Here is a 15,116-nt window from a genome sequence, read left to right as displayed (position 1 = left end):
CAAACTTGTTTTTCTTTTTCTTTATTCTATGACAGTAAAAATTCTCATGAGATGGACAGTTTCCAGAATTTCCCCATTTTCAAACCAGTACAGTAAATGACATTGGGGCCTCTGAGTGAAAGCAATGGTTGATTTCTTATTTTTATTTTATTTTCAGGGGTGTGTATCCCACCAAAGTCTGGGGGAGTTTAATTTGCCTGGGACACCTTTGGCAAGGGTACCAGGCACCAGCCTAAGCTCTCACTCTCATTTCCAGACTAAGGGCCTCCTGTGACCTGTAGCTGGGAGCCACAGGGAATGGCAGCAGCCTTCTCTGAGGCCAAGGACAAGTACACACTTGGGCTCTGCCTCAGGCTGCCCTGGCCTCTTCTCTCCCTGTGGGCCTCACTGGATGTCTGTACACCCAGCCTTCACTGCCTTGCCTCCTGGTGTTCTCTGCTTGTGCAAGGAAGGCACAGGAGGAAGGAGCCCAGCCATGCAAAAGGTTCCTTTCAGCCCTTCCCATACTGACTACAAGTAGCTGTCGAGGGGTTAGAATAAGGCTTGTAGACGAGAGGAGTCTGTATCTGGAAATCTTTTACTACCCTAAGTTGAAAAGTTTAATAATTTTAATTCAAAGTTGAGACCCTGTTGAGAGAACTCCATTAGTATTTATGACTGTGGCCTTCTCATTGAAGGGTCTGTTCGACTTTGGAATGCCAAAGCAGGACCCTCTGTTCTTCTGTGAGTTATGAAATCCTGTATTTCTTTAGAAGTATTTCATTTTGTGTAATGAAGTCAAAGGTCAGAGTGACTCAGTGTTCCATGAACTGGGTGTTTTTGTAGAATGAGCAGTAAATTTATCTCCTAACCAGGCTGGGTTAATTAAAATTACACTGCCTGTCTCTGGCAATCATCAGGAAAGGATATTCTGTTTCTTATTTTATTCCTAAGGCTTTTAATTTTTTATTATTATTTTTTTAACTACTGTGTTCCTGCCAGATTTGATGAGCGTGACATAGCCCAGGCACATCCCTGGAGTGTGCAATGTTTTTGGCTCTTCAGATGCTGATAGAGATGTGGCTACACAGGGTGGATGTGGGAGGTTTATTGGCCTAGGGCCCAGAGAGCCACCTAGGGGCTCCTCCCTCTGATACAATTCCAGCTGTCTGAGGATGGAAATCAAGTCAGCTGCAGCACCTAATTGTCCTGACATTCGAGTATCAGTTTGTCACCTATAGAGGCCTTTTCCTGACCTCTCCTCTTCTGAAGGAACTCTCCCTACTCACTGTCCATCCCCTTACCCTATTTTTTCTCATACAACTCCATCTGAAATGATGTACTAATGCATATACTTGTGTTTTACCAGCCTTGCCATGTGGAATATAAACTCCAGAAGCAAGAGCAGCATCTGCCTTGTCCCTGCTGTATCCTCAGCACCCAAGAGAGTGTCTGACACTCTAGTAGACACTTGATAAATACTTATTGAGGGCAGAGATTGCTTGCTTTTCATTCAAACAGCTCCTTGCAGCCCTGTCCTGAAAGTCTGGTCTCTCTAGCATTCCTTTACAACTTCTCTTTTTCATGTTTTGTCTCAGAAGCTGCAAAGGGCTCCTGATGTGGGGTCTCCTGCAAGATGCCCACTTCTCTCTCCCAGGCCAGCTCCCAGCAACCCCTCTCCACTCAAAGTGCCCAGAAAACAGCAGCCTTTCTGCCCTCAAAAAGATAGTTACTTCCTGTAAGGGTTGAGCAGGTTTGAAAATTTTTTCAAGCCAGGCCTTAGGCCAAAACTCTTCATTAAATCAGGCATTTTCCAGCTGGCCTAGCACAGAGAGGCCTTTCCCACTACAGCTGGGACCCATTGTCAAGTAGATTTCCTGAGTAAAACTTTGTTCCTTCTATAAATATTTAGCTGGAACGTAAAATTAAATTAATGTTCTCCCACATACTCCAGGGAGAAAGTAAATTGCCAGAGCCTCAGATAGACTCAGGATGAGAACCTTTTCAGTAATTGTCTACAATCAGGTACAGTGGCCTCCTTTGTTGGTATGCCTCATTCACTGGTCTTCACAGGCATGTTAAACGTCTTGTGCCTCAGTTAGAGGAGGTACCACTCTGGTCCCAGGTGAGCCCTGGCCTGGCCATTCAGGAGGAGGGAGATTGGCCTGAATTAGGCTTCTTTTGCAAATCCTTTTCACCAGTTTCTTTGAACATTAGCAGTTTACAACTTCTCCAGTGGCAGGATGGTGCTGCTGCCCTATTGGCACATTCCTGGGTGCAAAGGTGAGGAGCACAGGCTCCCGGGTTGTCTGTCTCCTTCTTCCTGATCCCCTTGGAGTCTTCTCTGGGATTGGAAGTGGAGGATCCAGGAGAATGCCAAGGGGCCAGGGCAGGTAGGTCAGAAGGTGGCTTCCCTCTTCCCCTAGTGAGGGGAACAAGAGGCAGGGGAAGGGGAACCCTGAGAGCCAGAGATGAGAAGCTGGGCCTTAGTGCCCTATTGTGCTGGCTGGAGTCATACGGGGCAGAGGCATACTAACCAGAAGTGCCCCAAGAGTGCACCTGGCAAGAGTTCAGACTCTTGTCTAGACCCGTGTGGCTAGATAGCCATACCCAGGAATGTGGGGAACACTGCAATTGTGGACAGAGCTGAAGGTAGGATTACCATTCCCAACCCATGGCCAACTTCGAATTGTCCTTTTGATAGGATTGTTGCTCTGTTCTCAGGCCTCGCCTGTGGCTCTCTAGTCCTTGCTGGATCTTCACTCAGCCATTCACTCATCTCCTTTTTCCGGTCCCTTCTTCCTCAGTCTTCCCCTCCAGCCCCAATCCTCTCTCCAAGGAGCTTCTACAGATGAACTTCTGCCTTAAGTATTGTTACAAAGTCAGCCTACCAGTCTGTATACATAGCTGGTTCCTAGGGCTCTGGCACTGACACCAGAGGGATGCAGCCAGGGGACCTAGAAATCTCTCCTTATGGGGCTGCACGGCCCAACTTCGCACATGCCTTGTGCAAGGGCTTGAATTTGCAGTTTGCGCCTAGCAGGTTCCAAAGCTCCTATTTATTCTTGAAGCTGTCTTGTTTCTATTTTGATTCTGCTAATCCAAACTGCAGTTTGGTGTTTCCACGGAAACAATTCAGTGATTGTTTGGCTTGCCAAGATGAACTGCGGGGGAGAGAACAGAATGACGTAAAACATTTTTAGTTTCTCAAATATGACTATCCATGTCTCCCCGAGAAGTCTCTGGTTCCAGCTCCCTGCAAACCTGAGGAAGTTTTATTAAAATAAATGTTCTAGGTTCCTGTTCTCCCTCCAGCTAAATCCCTGGAGACCCACTGGCCAAACCACCCGCTCACATCTGCCTGAAGCAGAGGACAAAGGTGGGAAGGTCTCCTTGGGGCACCTCAGGGAGCCAGGGATGTAGAGACAGGAGTAGATGTCACCAGGGAAATGACCGTATGGCCATCTCTGCTAATCCGGGACTGGCATGCCAGAGGATCAGGGCTCACCCACTTTACTGAACAGTTGTGTTTCTACAGTGAGAAAAATTCCTCATCCAAGGATTCCAGGGGGCTGGCCCAGTGGCGCAGCAGTTAAGTGTGCACGTTCCGCTACGGCAGCCCGGGGTTTGCTGGTTCAGATACCGGGTGCAGACATGGCACCGCTTGGCACGCCATGCTGTGGTAGGCGTCCCACATAGAAAGTATAGGAAGATGGGCACAGACGTTAGCTCAGGGCCAGTCTTCTTCAGCAAAAAGAGGAGGATTGGCAGCAGTTAGCTCAGGGCTAATCTTCCTCCACAAAAAAAAAAAAGGATTCCAGGGTGAGTTATCCCTTTGGTAAATCTGAATTTTCACATAAAGACTTTGCTAAAACAGATATACATGTCTGTCTGGCCTGGGAGAGCCTGAACCCTCTCTCCCACCTCACCCCTACCCCATGCTGCGCCCTCTTTCCCAAGGGCCACAGTCTCCATCCCAGGCAGAAAAAAATCCTCTTCTTTGTCTTGTAGGATTATGGCTAGAAGCCCAAATCCACTCCCTCTGCAAAGCCCCTCAGGGGAGCATGAACGGAGTTCTACGAAACAGCTCTGTGAGACAGTAGAGTTTCTAGCCCCTGAGGATCCAGCGCTCTCAGGGAATGGTGCCTCCCTTGTCAGGATCCTGCTGAGTTCTCCCACTGAGGGCCCTGAGCTCTGCCCCAGTTCCTGGAAAGTGTGAAGGTCACCTCTGGGCAGGTGCCCGGTGAGGGATGCCTGTGGCTTGTTGGTGGAGATGAGTCTTAACAAAACAACTTTAATTTTGTCTTTCTACAGAATTGATACATACCCATTACAGACAAATTAGAAAATACAGAAAAGAAAAAAAAAGACTAAAACTCCACCTCGTCTTCACCATAACAATTTTCTGCACTTGTGTGTTCATACACACATTTTTACAAATTTGGGATCAACTGCATTTTTAAAAAATAAATTTCAAATTTTGGAATAATTTTATATTTACAGGAAAGTTGCAAAGATAGTTTGTATATACCTTTCACCCAGCTTCCCCGAATGTTAACATCTTACATAACTGTGGCATATTTGTCAAAACTAAGAAACTAACATAAATACATTGATATTAACTAAACTCTAGCCTTTATTTAGATTTCACCAGTTTTTCCATTAATGTCCTCTTTCTGTTCCAGGATGCAATCCAGGATACCACACTGTGTTTAGTTATTTTTTCTCTTTAGTCTCCACTGGTCTGTGACAGTTTTTGAGTCTTTCCTCATTTTCCATGACCTTGACAGTCTTGAGTACTGGCCAGGGATCCTGTAGAATGTCCCTCAATCTGAGTTTGTCTGACATCTGTCTCATGACTGGCCTGGGGAATGGGGGTTTTTGGTAAAAACACCACAGAGGTGGAGCGCCCTTCTCATCGCCTCTTATCAGGGGTGACAACCACATGCCATCATGGTGGTATTCACCATCACTTGGTTAAGTGGAGTCTGCCAGTCTTCTCCACGTAAATCTACTATTTGTCCCTTTTCCTACTCTATTCCTTGGAAGCAAGTCACTAAGTCTAGCTCACCCTTGAGTGGTGGTGATGGATAGGGGCTAGGGGCACAGGGATTCAGCTCCACCTCCTCTACGAGAGAGTACCCACATCAACACACAATATTTGGAATGCACTGTTTTGAGACCTGTTTTTTTGGATATCAAGTAGTCTGACATCTCTCCATCCAGACAGCCCATCCTCCACCTGAGCAGGGCAGGTGAAGATGCTGTGAGCATTTCTTTTCATTTGCTCCTGTCCTTCCTGCTCAGGGAGAAGAAACTGGTCCCCAACTCCACAGGCTATGAGGACTTACTGGGATGCCACCACCTGCAGGGACTGAGTGTTGGGTGGCCCAGGAGGAGCCTCTGGTTAGTCTTGTCGTACCCTCTGCCCCAGGCAGGGCAGTGGAAGTGGCTGCGCCTACAGGGGAGGCCCATCCCACAAAGCTGTGGGGCTAATTCTCAGGGCGTGGGCAAGTGCCCGGCCTTGTTTCACTAAGGAGTGTGTTTGCAGTCTCCACCTGCTAGCCCAGAGGAACTGCCAGACCTGTGGTGAAGGGGTGTCACTGGCTCTGCAGCCTGCCCTATGCTGAGGTCACTAGCCTAAAAGACAGCCTGGCAGGGGGCCTCCTCCACCACTGCACCTTCCTCCCCAGGTTTTTGGTGTGTTTGGGCTTTAGGTCTTACAAACAGCCCCTGTGCCAGCCTCCCCATCCCCATCCTCCCCTATGAGCCCAGGAGGCGGGTACTTCCCTGAGACTCAGTTTCTGGGAGGCATCAAACCTTGCCTAACAGCTTATTAGGTATTCTAAAAGAACATCATGGTTTTGAGAGACTTGTCCAAATATTTTCTGACGATGCCCCTTCTTTCCAGGGGTGGGGCTGGAGCTAGCCCTGTCAAGCTTTTGCTGCCATGCTGACCTCAGGAGGGCAGTGGCCTGGCCCCTCCTTCACTCCCTGCCCATCTTGCCCCAGCAGGATTACTGCCCTGGGAACCACCTGTGGCCACCAGGGTCTCCGGGCCTGGGGTGGGATGGATGAGGCTCAGGCATGAAGGTGGGGACAGGCAGGACCTGTGCTTACCCTTCCCTCCCAACCCCCCTTAATGAGGCCCAGGCGTCTGATGTGGGGTAGGTGATGGAAGGCCTCATGGGAATGTGCTGTCAGGAGGGGACCAGGGATGTTGCCAGCCCCTGTAACACAACCAGGAGACTTCTGCAGAGGCCTTTGAGCCAGGCAGGGGCAGGAATGGGGGGACTGAGGGAGATTGGTCTGGAAATGAGGAGGGCATGGGGCCCATGTAGGGAACAGGCAGCCCTCTAAGCAAAGTTTACAAGGAGAACAAAGTATGCAAGCGTGGCAGAGGGCCTGGGGCCAAGGTCCATTTTGATCCTAGGTTCGTCCGTGCAGGCTGAGCTGGCTTGGGATGGGCTGGTCCCCGGAGGTACACAAAGCCCACCCCTGGTTGTGGCCCTAGTACTCTTTCAGGGGCTCATGGAAAAGAACACCAAGAGACAGAGCAGAGACCCACAACCTGCACCTGCCTTGGCTACTGGGTATATTGAACATAGATCAAAAAAACACATTCAAGATGTGAAGAAAAGTAAAAAAAAACTACAGTAAGAAACATTTCAAACCAACAGTATAAAAAAACTGGGCTCTCAGCTCAAAAAAGGACACAACTGGAAGTTAAGTGGGGTGTAGTAATTCAGATTCTGCTAACCGTTTAAAAACTATGGCAGCTGATGATGACTGTGACTGCTTCTGTACAGACGCCTTAACATCAGCCTCCTGCTGCAAAGAATCAAAGCCAAGGTCAACTGCCCTTACTCAATTTGGTATTTAAAAGAGGTCATCAAGTTGTAGTCCTCTTCCATGTCCAGAACAGTCTCAACGATATTGTGATCATCAAAAGCCTGCTTGAGGCTGCCAGGGTCAGCATCCGAGGCCTTCTGAGGGCTCTCGTCCACAAGCAGAGCCCAGGCTTCCTCCTTGAAGGGCGAATCCTCACAGTGACCACACACACGGTTCAACTCATTTTCAAATTCTAGTTTTCCAGCCAATTCTTCAATAGTTCGGATACTTGTATGGTCTTAAAAATAAGAACATTCAGCATTACAATTCCAGTGAGAGGTTTCTGAAGACATTTCAGGCATGAGTTAAAACCTATAAACGGGCAGCCACTATTCTAGGATTGTGCAAAGCTGGGCATTCCTGCCCCAGGGCAGATAGTGAGAACCAAATGTTAAAGTGGGCTTGCTGCCCTCCTTTCTGGCTCCAGCATTTATCGAGCCCCAACTAGTTGGCAGTTCCCAAGGAAGGTGTGAGTGGGAGGATACATGCTTGTCCTGGATCTCAGGGAACTCCCTGACCTGCAGGCATGGCATAGTGCGAAAAAAATTGAATCTTTAGGGTAATCAAAATGCTGCCCGATGGTAGCAAGGGCCATAGAAGATGGTGAGCAGAGGCAGTAATGACTTCAGTTCACCTGCTGGGGCTCAGGGAGGAGACTCAGTCCACTAAAATAGTGGGTTGGCAGGGGTCTTGCTTTGTGGCCTAGGGAGAGTACCTCCCCTCACCAGGCCTCCCTTTTATCCCTCATAACCTGGAGGCCCTTCCAGAGCCAGTAGCTTCAGGCAGCCGCCAAGGCTATGTATCCCTTTTCTAGGAACTTTATCCATTGTGTAGTGAGTCTTTTAAAAACAGGCACACGTAGTTCATACACACAATATACACATGGGTGCACAGAAAAAAATGTCTGACATGATATACAGCACTATGTTCACAGCCGCTTTCTCTGGGGGGTAGAATAAGGGGGCTTTTGGTTTCTGACTTTTCTTCTATTCTTGTACTACCCATCTCAGTTGGACTACTTTTCCCATTTTTGCCTACGTCCTGTCTCCTTCAGGTCTAAGCTCAACCACCAAGTCCTGTGGGGCCACCGTCCCATGCTTCCAGGGATTCACTGTAACTAGACATCTATGAAATTATCTGATTGATGTGTGACTCCACCAGGCTATCAGCTCTATGAGGGCTCTATACACAGAGCCTGCTGTGAACAAAACAAATCTACCAAGTAAATGGATGAGAAATAAGAAATACAAAATAAGAGAGCGGTTTCTTTACATGACATGTGCTGACTCAGGGGCCTGCGTGAAGCACCTATCCTCCCTCTGTACTCACCGATCATATCAAGCAGATCCTTTGTGACCTCTTGGCTAGAAGTGCTGAGTGGCATGTTTGAGTCAACCTTCAAATCTTTCTCCATATCTTCCCTGAAGCTCCGGGGTGAAAAGAAAAAGGTAGGGAATTAGATCCTCTTTCAAGAAAATATTGGGGGTGGGGTACTCAGAGTTAGATAATCTTAAAGATAAGAGTTTACTGGTAACCTTAGATTGTCATTTATGCTGTGATTGGAGGACAATTGGAAACTGCTAAATCAGTGAAATTGACTAATAGCATCATCATAATGACTCATGAGCATCACAGATTACGCATCAATGTCTATGAATACCAGGATAAATATTTGAAGAATTGAACCAGTTAAATGGCCTCTTCATTCTCTGCCTACAGGGCAGCCCAGATGGCAGGACCTTGAAGTTTTATCCCACATGGTCATCTTTGCTCCAAATCAAGGTGCCTAGGACCAGGCAGTTTGAAGCTACCTGGGAGAAGAAAAAGTCTGGGGGAGGTCTTAACCAGGGGATAGTCTAAGAAGGTCTGGGGTGGAGGAGGGGAGCAGAAGCAAAGATGAAGCCAGAAAGTAGGGCCCAGTCATCCATTTAGCTTCTCCTTAATGTGGGCAAAGGACACTGGAATTAAGATTTTTGTTTCTGTAGCATAAAAAATAAGGTGACTTTAAAAATCAGGTTAGGGCCGGCTGGGTGGCACAGTGGTTAAGTTCGCACATTCCACTTGGCGGCCCGGGGTTTGCCAGTTCGGATCCCAGGTGCGGACACAGCACCACTTGGCAAGCCATGCCGTGGTGGGCGTCCTGCGTATAAAGTGGAGGAAGATGGGCATGGATGTTAGCTCAGGGCCAGTCTTCCTCAGCAAAATGGAGGATTGGCAGTAGTTAGCTCAGGGCTAATCTTACTCAAAAAAGAAAAAAAACAATCAGGTTAACATTTACTATCCCTTTGGGTATTGCAAAGTGGTTTCCATGACTGGTTTGACATCCAGGACCCCTTGCCCCTTCAACCCATACACACAGACACACGTTTTCTGGGTCAGATTCTTAAGAATGTCTGTGAACTTCCCAAATATAGTCATAGAGCTCCCAGGGGGAGGTAAGAGCAGTGTTATGGACTCAATGTAGGATCTTCAACAATTTTTTCAGAAATGAGATCCCCCTAATTGTAGCTATTAAACTATCAAATTGGAATCACCTTATACTGTCTTTTCTCCAGTTCTCCCCATCTCCTGTCGCTCTCCAAAACTGTCTTTCGGGTGCCAAAATGGAGGAATGCAACAATACGTTTTCCTTGCTGGTCAGAGGTTTTCTTTTGGGGCATAAAGCCTGTGGCTTTGCATTCATTGGGGCATGGTTTGGGGCAAAGGCAGGGCTCTCATTCTCTGGAGCACACAGGACAGGAGCAAAGGGAGCAGCAGGAGAGCAGGCTGCAAGCGGCTGCCTCCTGCAGAGAAGCCGGTGCACGGGGAGGTGGAAGGAAAGCGGCGCCGTGTCCAGCTCCAGCCTCGGCTGGCCTGAGCACTCCTGGGAATGACTGACTCCTTCAAAGGCCCGGTCAATGGCTGCGGTCAGCTCCTTTCTGCATCTTCTCAGTTTTTCAGACATTTCTCCTAAAAGCGACCATGTCCTTATTATGTAATACATTGGAAATGCAGCGGGCAACACGAGAATGTTACAGATGAGGTTGTAAACCACCCCGAATAAGGTATTTGCCATTATTTCCTTGTGCTTGATCCACGCTAACGGCCAGAGAGCAGGGGAACCCACACTCTGCCCACCCCTTGTAGGCGGGTGTGGCCTGCGGTTCTCCGAGAACTGGCGACCGGGCAGTAGCCCCAGGGACGCCCAGCCCCGCCTCCCCCTGCCGCCCGCTGCCGCCCGGACGTTCATCCCTCAGCCCCTTCGGCTCTCAGGACCTGAGCCCACCCCACCCGCACCCTGCAGCCAGCCCTCGGACAGGAGGTCGGCAGCCGCGTCCTCACCGAGCAGCTTGACCACGCCGCAGCCCCGGCCAACGGTCACCACACGCGCCCCGAATGATCGATCGCGCGTGCCCAAGACCAGCGGCCCCAACCCCCACGGCTCAGGTTAAAGGTCAGACAAAAAAGCCCGGACGACCGTCTGCTTTAAACCTACACGCCAGCAGCCCGGAGGGGAAGCAAGGGCCCCGCAGGCGGAGGGAGGCGGCTGAGAACACGGGATCGGGCCTACGCGGATAGGGGTGGGGTGGGGGTGACCTGCGAGGCCTCGGCAGGGTGAGGAGGCCAGACACGTTGAGAGCTCCGAGTTGAGAGCTCCGTCCGAGTGGAGGGGCGGGAATCTCACTTCTTACGAAAAGTTGGCAGGAACGGGAACCCTTTCCAGGCCTGACAACTCCCAGAAAGGTTCCAGTTCTCAAGCCAACGTGGAGAGAAAGGACTGGACTGGACACAGTAACCAGCAGTTTTGTGCATCAACTTCTTTTAAGTGATATCTAATTAAAGTTTCACACCGTATCCATCCGTCTCAATTCAACAAGGATGGTGGGGGACACAGAACTGCTAGGTTCCACACTAGACTGAGAGACAGGAGACCCCAACACCAAATATCTTCATTTCATTAGGGGTAATAAAGCTGGAAATTCCAAGATGACACAAAAGGAAACAGAAATGGGCTTCAGTGGCTAATTTTGAGGGAATTATAAACCCATCTCAGTGCACAGCAAAGGAGAAGGGGACATCAAGTTTACTTGAGGCTTGGTTTACTATAGGCAGACTACTGCAGTGACCAGTAATCGGCACCAGAATCAGAAATCCAGACTCAGGGCAGCCTGCAGCAGGTCTTCCTGGCCGCCCCATACTCAATTACAGTGTGCTCCTCTCCATTCTCTGGAATCCATCAGACATACTCTATTTTGTGCCCTGCCCCACCCCCCACTTTGCAACTCCACAGGTCTTAGAGAAATTTCTCACCACCTGTGTAAAAAAGAAAATAATTCAGCCTCTTGACATAACCCTTCTGAGCAAATAAGGTCTTTTTTTTCCTTCTCATAAAAGAAGGGAATTTCCTCATCTTGTTTTTAGACCGAACACTAGTAGTCTTCAGAGTATCAGATATTCTCCTGGGGGATTACACTGGTGCTGTGGGGTGGCAAAGTTGCTGAGGCAGCATCAGTTGGTGTCCATGCTGCAAGCCTCATCATCCCCCACGCCCTGCTGTGAGCTGCTTGGTCTCATCCCTCCATCAGAGGATCCAGGAAAACTGATGAGTGAAGGTGTCTTACAAAACTCATCGTCTCGACGCTGGTAAAACAGCACGTAAGCTGCTTTTGTCTAAAACACAAGAGGGGAAAAAGTCTCTTCACTGGTTGGAAAAATCACTCATTCCCCCAAACTTTTCTCTCACTGTTCAAAACACACCACTCTCAGGGATCTGCCATCTTGCCCTGCGCATGCACACACAGAGGCGACCATGAAGGCCCTTCCACATGAGGCTAGCTTTGGCTGACCCTGCCCAGGAAGTGGGGAAAGGCAGGCGTCCTGTGACAGAACTCTGAGGAGAGATGAGCATCTCATTTAGGAAGGATCCCAGAAGGAATGGCAGCCAACTCTTTCTCTACCACACCCAGCTCCCACTGTCACATCAAGATGACTAAATAACCAACTAGCCCAGGAGACTCTTCCCAGCTTTAATCCATAAAGGTAAGAGGAGAAACCAGGTATCAGGGCCTACTCACCACTATCTGCTCCTCAGAAGCCAGGGACACGTTGCTATCATCAAAGTAATACCATTTCCCGTTCAGTTTGTTCTTCGCATATGCAGTGTCTGCCAGGTCAACAAAGAAAATACTCTAGCAGTCACCAGAAAACTAATCCAGCTAGTTTATGAGGCTTGCACCAAACAACAACAAAACTCCAAAAAAGTGAAACAAAGACCCTGAAATTAAAAGTAATTTACAGCTTGTGTCGTAACAACCAAAAGATAACTCATCTTTTTAAAAAATCTGTTTCTTCTCAAAAAGCCTCTAAAAGGTTAAAATGGAGCTGTCAGGGACCAAGGCTTTAAACTGTAATTTGGGGAGACTAATCCAAAAAATAGAGAAATCCAATGTTAATCTTCAAGATGGCTATGAGCAATAATCCAGAGCCAGGGGACCCATAAAATGAGCTGCTACTTTAAGATTTAAGCAAAACACCTTCCTTGAAAACAACATGCCTAGTCAAACTCCCCCACTTTGTCCAGGCAGATGGCTACTACTGCCTCTTACTGCCTCTGCAGCCCACGGAGCAATCCCAGTGAGCGACACATTGGCCTTTTGGGTTTGTGGAGCTGGGATGTGGACAAGAAGACTTAAATCTACCTTGCTCTAAAACTCAGTCAAGAGTCTGTGGCTGAGCAACAATTTCTCACAATGGTCCAAGCGTTTCCCATAGCCAACACTTCCTGTCTCGATTTTACACTCTTTCCAAGCAGGATGTGTTTACAACAGCAATCCCAGCAGCAATGCCCAATTCCTGCTCCACTCAGACTCCAAGAAACGACAGAATCTAATGGAGATCTGGTTTCTACTCTCAACCCGCTGTCTGACTTTGGGCAAGCTGTTTAATCACTCCTCACTGTAGTGCTTACTGCACAAAGTGGTGGTTGAAGAACACAGGAGACAGTGACAGGGAAGATGCTGAGGGCCTGTGTCCACCGTCTGTGCTTGGCATAACAGCTGCACTGGTGGCTCAAAATCTTGGAGTTCCACCTGTGGATGCAATGTGGACCTTCACACAACCAGCCTAATCTCATGGATAAGAAAACTGAAGCCTTTGGAGGCTAAGAAACTGCCCACGTGGTACATTTATATGCTAAAATAGCAGTTTAAAAATGAATATGTTTGAGTAGTATGCATGAACACAGATATCAAAATTTATTTTGGGAGAAAAGAGTTGCAGAAAACTAAGTGCTGCAGAATATGATGTAACCAGAGATCGCTAACAGCCACCCCAGTACAGCCCCAATTTTTAAGTAGGAACAATTTTTATTGTAGCCTCTCCTACAACTAGATGTAGCCAGGCGACCAAGTTATAGCCAATAAGATGTATGTAGAGGAGTTGAGGGAGACTTCTGAGAAGTCTGCTTAAAAGGGAACATCATGCCCTTTTTCCCCCTTATTCTTTTTTTCTTTTTTGGAAGATTAGCCCTCAGCTAACATCTGCTGCCAATCCTCCTCTTTTTGCTGAGGAAGACTGGCCCTGAGCTAACATCCGTACCCATCTTCCTCTACTTTATATGTGGGACGCCTACCACAGCATGGCTTGCTGAGCGGTGCCATGTCTGCACCCGGTATCCGAACCAGTGAACACCAGGCCACCGAAGCGGAATGTGCACACTTAACCACTGAGCCACCAGGCCAGCCCCATTCCCCCTTATTCTGATGGCCTGAAGTGCAGACATGAGGACTGGAGACTGAGCAGCCATCTGGAGCCAGGAGGTAAGAATGGAGGCACAGGAGAGCAGACTGTTAGGCCAACAGAAAAAGCTTACCAGTATAAGGGAGAAGATCGGGGTTTAGGGCAATTCTGTAATCCATTGAGTGCAAATGGAACTGACACCTGCCATGGTGTCATCTCTTGGGGTCCTAATACTGGGTGCAGTGGCAGCTGGCATGGTGCAGAGACAGCAGAGGAGATATGAGGAAACCCAGCTCCTCACTTCAACATCACTAACCCTTCCCATAAACAAGTAACAAAATGTACTATGTCTTTTCATTATAAAAGTAAACCTACACATTATAGAAATTTTGGAAAATAAAGTAGAACAAACAGAAAAAAGTAAAATGAACATTTTGGTGTCTCCTCCTAGGCTTTTCACTTTCAGTTTCTTTGCTTCTGTTTTACTGTAGTTGTGACACTATCTTCTGTGATGATGCAACTCTGTGTCACTGTTTTCGCTTAACATATCATGGACATGTCCCCTGCGTTATTAGTAATTTTATTTTGCAATGACTGTGTCCTCTTCTATCAAGTAGATGGACAGTAGAGCCAACTATTGATCACCAATGCTGTTACTAATTTTTCACTGTTATAAATAGGTGAATATTTTTGTGCATAAAACTTTTTCCCAATATCAAGTAATTTCCTTAGGGTAGATTCCCAGAGGTGGGATTACTAGATTAAAGAATACAAAAACCAAAAAAAGAGTGGAGCAGCAGCAGCAGGGAAAAAGCCTGAAACCTGAGGAGTTACGTAAGTAGAGTGCTTTGAGCAACGCCTGGCACATTGGGAGAGGCTCGGAGACAACTGGCAGAGGGCATTTCAACATCTCAGAAGGAAGCAGATGCCAATACTTACAGTGGCCAACTCCCATGGCTCCATAATGATTGGACACGGCAATGAGGTCATACACATAAGGCCTTGCTGACAGGTCACAGACAAACTCGGACATGTTCAGACCTCTGAGCACAAACACAAAAATAGCCCTTAAATACATTAAACTCAGAGAAAGAAGACAGAGTAACCCAGAAACCCCTTTTATGCAACAGGCCAGAACAAGAGAGGCACTCAAATACCAACTGCTGAAGGAATGAATGAACAGACCATGACAGAAGGGGCCCTAGGGTCTTGTTCTGACCACTGACATGTTCAGACTAGAAAAAAGGAGAAGCCTCATGGGTAACTCCAACTCCAGACCAAACAGCGAGGAAGGGCTCTGAGCACAGAGAAGAGGTCTGCAGCAACTGCGCAGAAATGGCTGTTACATTCAAAATTACAATTACTACCTAAAAACTTAAGCTAAACACCAAAATAGGCCCAGAAAGCTTCTTCCCCCTAATGCTTTATTCTGAAAATTTCAAACACACAGAAAAGTTAAAAGAATTTTACAACAAATACCTATATGCCCATCACGTAGATTCTCCCATTGACATGTCTATACTTCATGT

The 15,116-nt window shown here is 47.8% G+C and overlaps 2 protein-coding genes across 8 annotated transcripts in view; both read right to left on the bottom strand.

Annotated features, from left to right (window-relative positions):
* Positions 1 to 5: 5 nt before the first annotated feature.
* C1H3orf62 (chromosome 1 C3orf62 homolog) lies at positions 6 to 10,514 on the bottom strand. Of its 4 annotated transcripts, none has more exons than XR_006885085.1 (4): positions 9,405 to 10,514; positions 8,200 to 8,297; positions 6,740 to 7,108; positions 6 to 3,143 (listed from the first exon to the last, which is right to left on the bottom strand). XR_006885085.1 is itself a non-coding variant. In XM_046638196.1 (4 exons), exons 1-4 carry the CDS (start codon positions 10,097 to 10,099, stop codon positions 3,062 to 3,064), a joined length of 1,137 nt encoding a protein of 378 aa, XP_046494152.1. In that variant the 5' UTR covers positions 10,100 to 10,514; the 3' UTR covers positions 6 to 3,061. The 4 variants fall into 4 exon arrangements, 3 of the variants coding, with proteins under 3 accessions (XP_046494152.1, XP_046494156.1, XP_046494161.1); XM_046638196.1 differs by having other exon boundaries at positions 6,847 to 7,108; XM_046638200.1 differs by having other exon boundaries at positions 6,847 to 7,108; positions 8,200 to 8,291.
* A 138-nt stretch (positions 10,515 to 10,652) lies between these two features.
* Positions 10,653 to 15,116, bottom strand: part of USP4 (ubiquitin specific peptidase 4) — a 42,835-nt gene continuing 38,371 nt past the window's right edge. For all 4 annotated transcript variants that reach the window (XM_046638163.1, XM_046638173.1, XM_046638181.1 and 1 more), the window contains 3 exons: positions 14,527 to 14,630; positions 11,925 to 12,013; positions 10,653 to 11,520 (listed from right to left, as the gene is read on the bottom strand). In XM_046638163.1, coding sequence (XP_046494119.1) covers positions 11,359 to 11,520; positions 11,925 to 12,013; positions 14,527 to 14,630 — 355 coding nt within the window. In that variant the 3' untranslated portion in view covers positions 10,653 to 11,358. The remainder of the gene's footprint in view (positions 11,521 to 11,924; positions 12,014 to 14,526; positions 14,631 to 15,116) is intronic.

The sequence above is a fragment of the Equus quagga genome, chromosome 1 (assembly GCF_021613505.1).
Source record: "Equus quagga isolate Etosha38 chromosome 1, UCLA_HA_Equagga_1.0, whole genome shotgun sequence".
Classification (NCBI taxonomy): domain Eukaryota; kingdom Metazoa; phylum Chordata; class Mammalia; order Perissodactyla; family Equidae; genus Equus; species Equus quagga.
Note: the sequence above shows the minus strand (reverse complement) of the source record. Positions and strands in the feature narration are given on the sequence as shown.

Bases quoted from the DNA above. Each gene is read 5' to 3' on its own strand.
- C1H3orf62 (XM_046638196.1), bottom strand. From the start codon at position 10,099: ATGAACGTCCGGGCGGCAGCGGGCGGCAGGGGGAGGCGGGGCTGGGCG. The intron at 7,109-8,199 runs GTGAGTACAGAG...CTTATTTTTAAG, and splicing joins GGATCTGCTTGATATGATCG to ACCATACAAGTATCCGAACT. The intron at 3,144-6,846 runs GTAAGGGCAGTT...TCTCCCCCGCAG, and splicing joins TCTTTTAAATACCAAATTGA to TTCATCTTGGCAAGCCAAAC.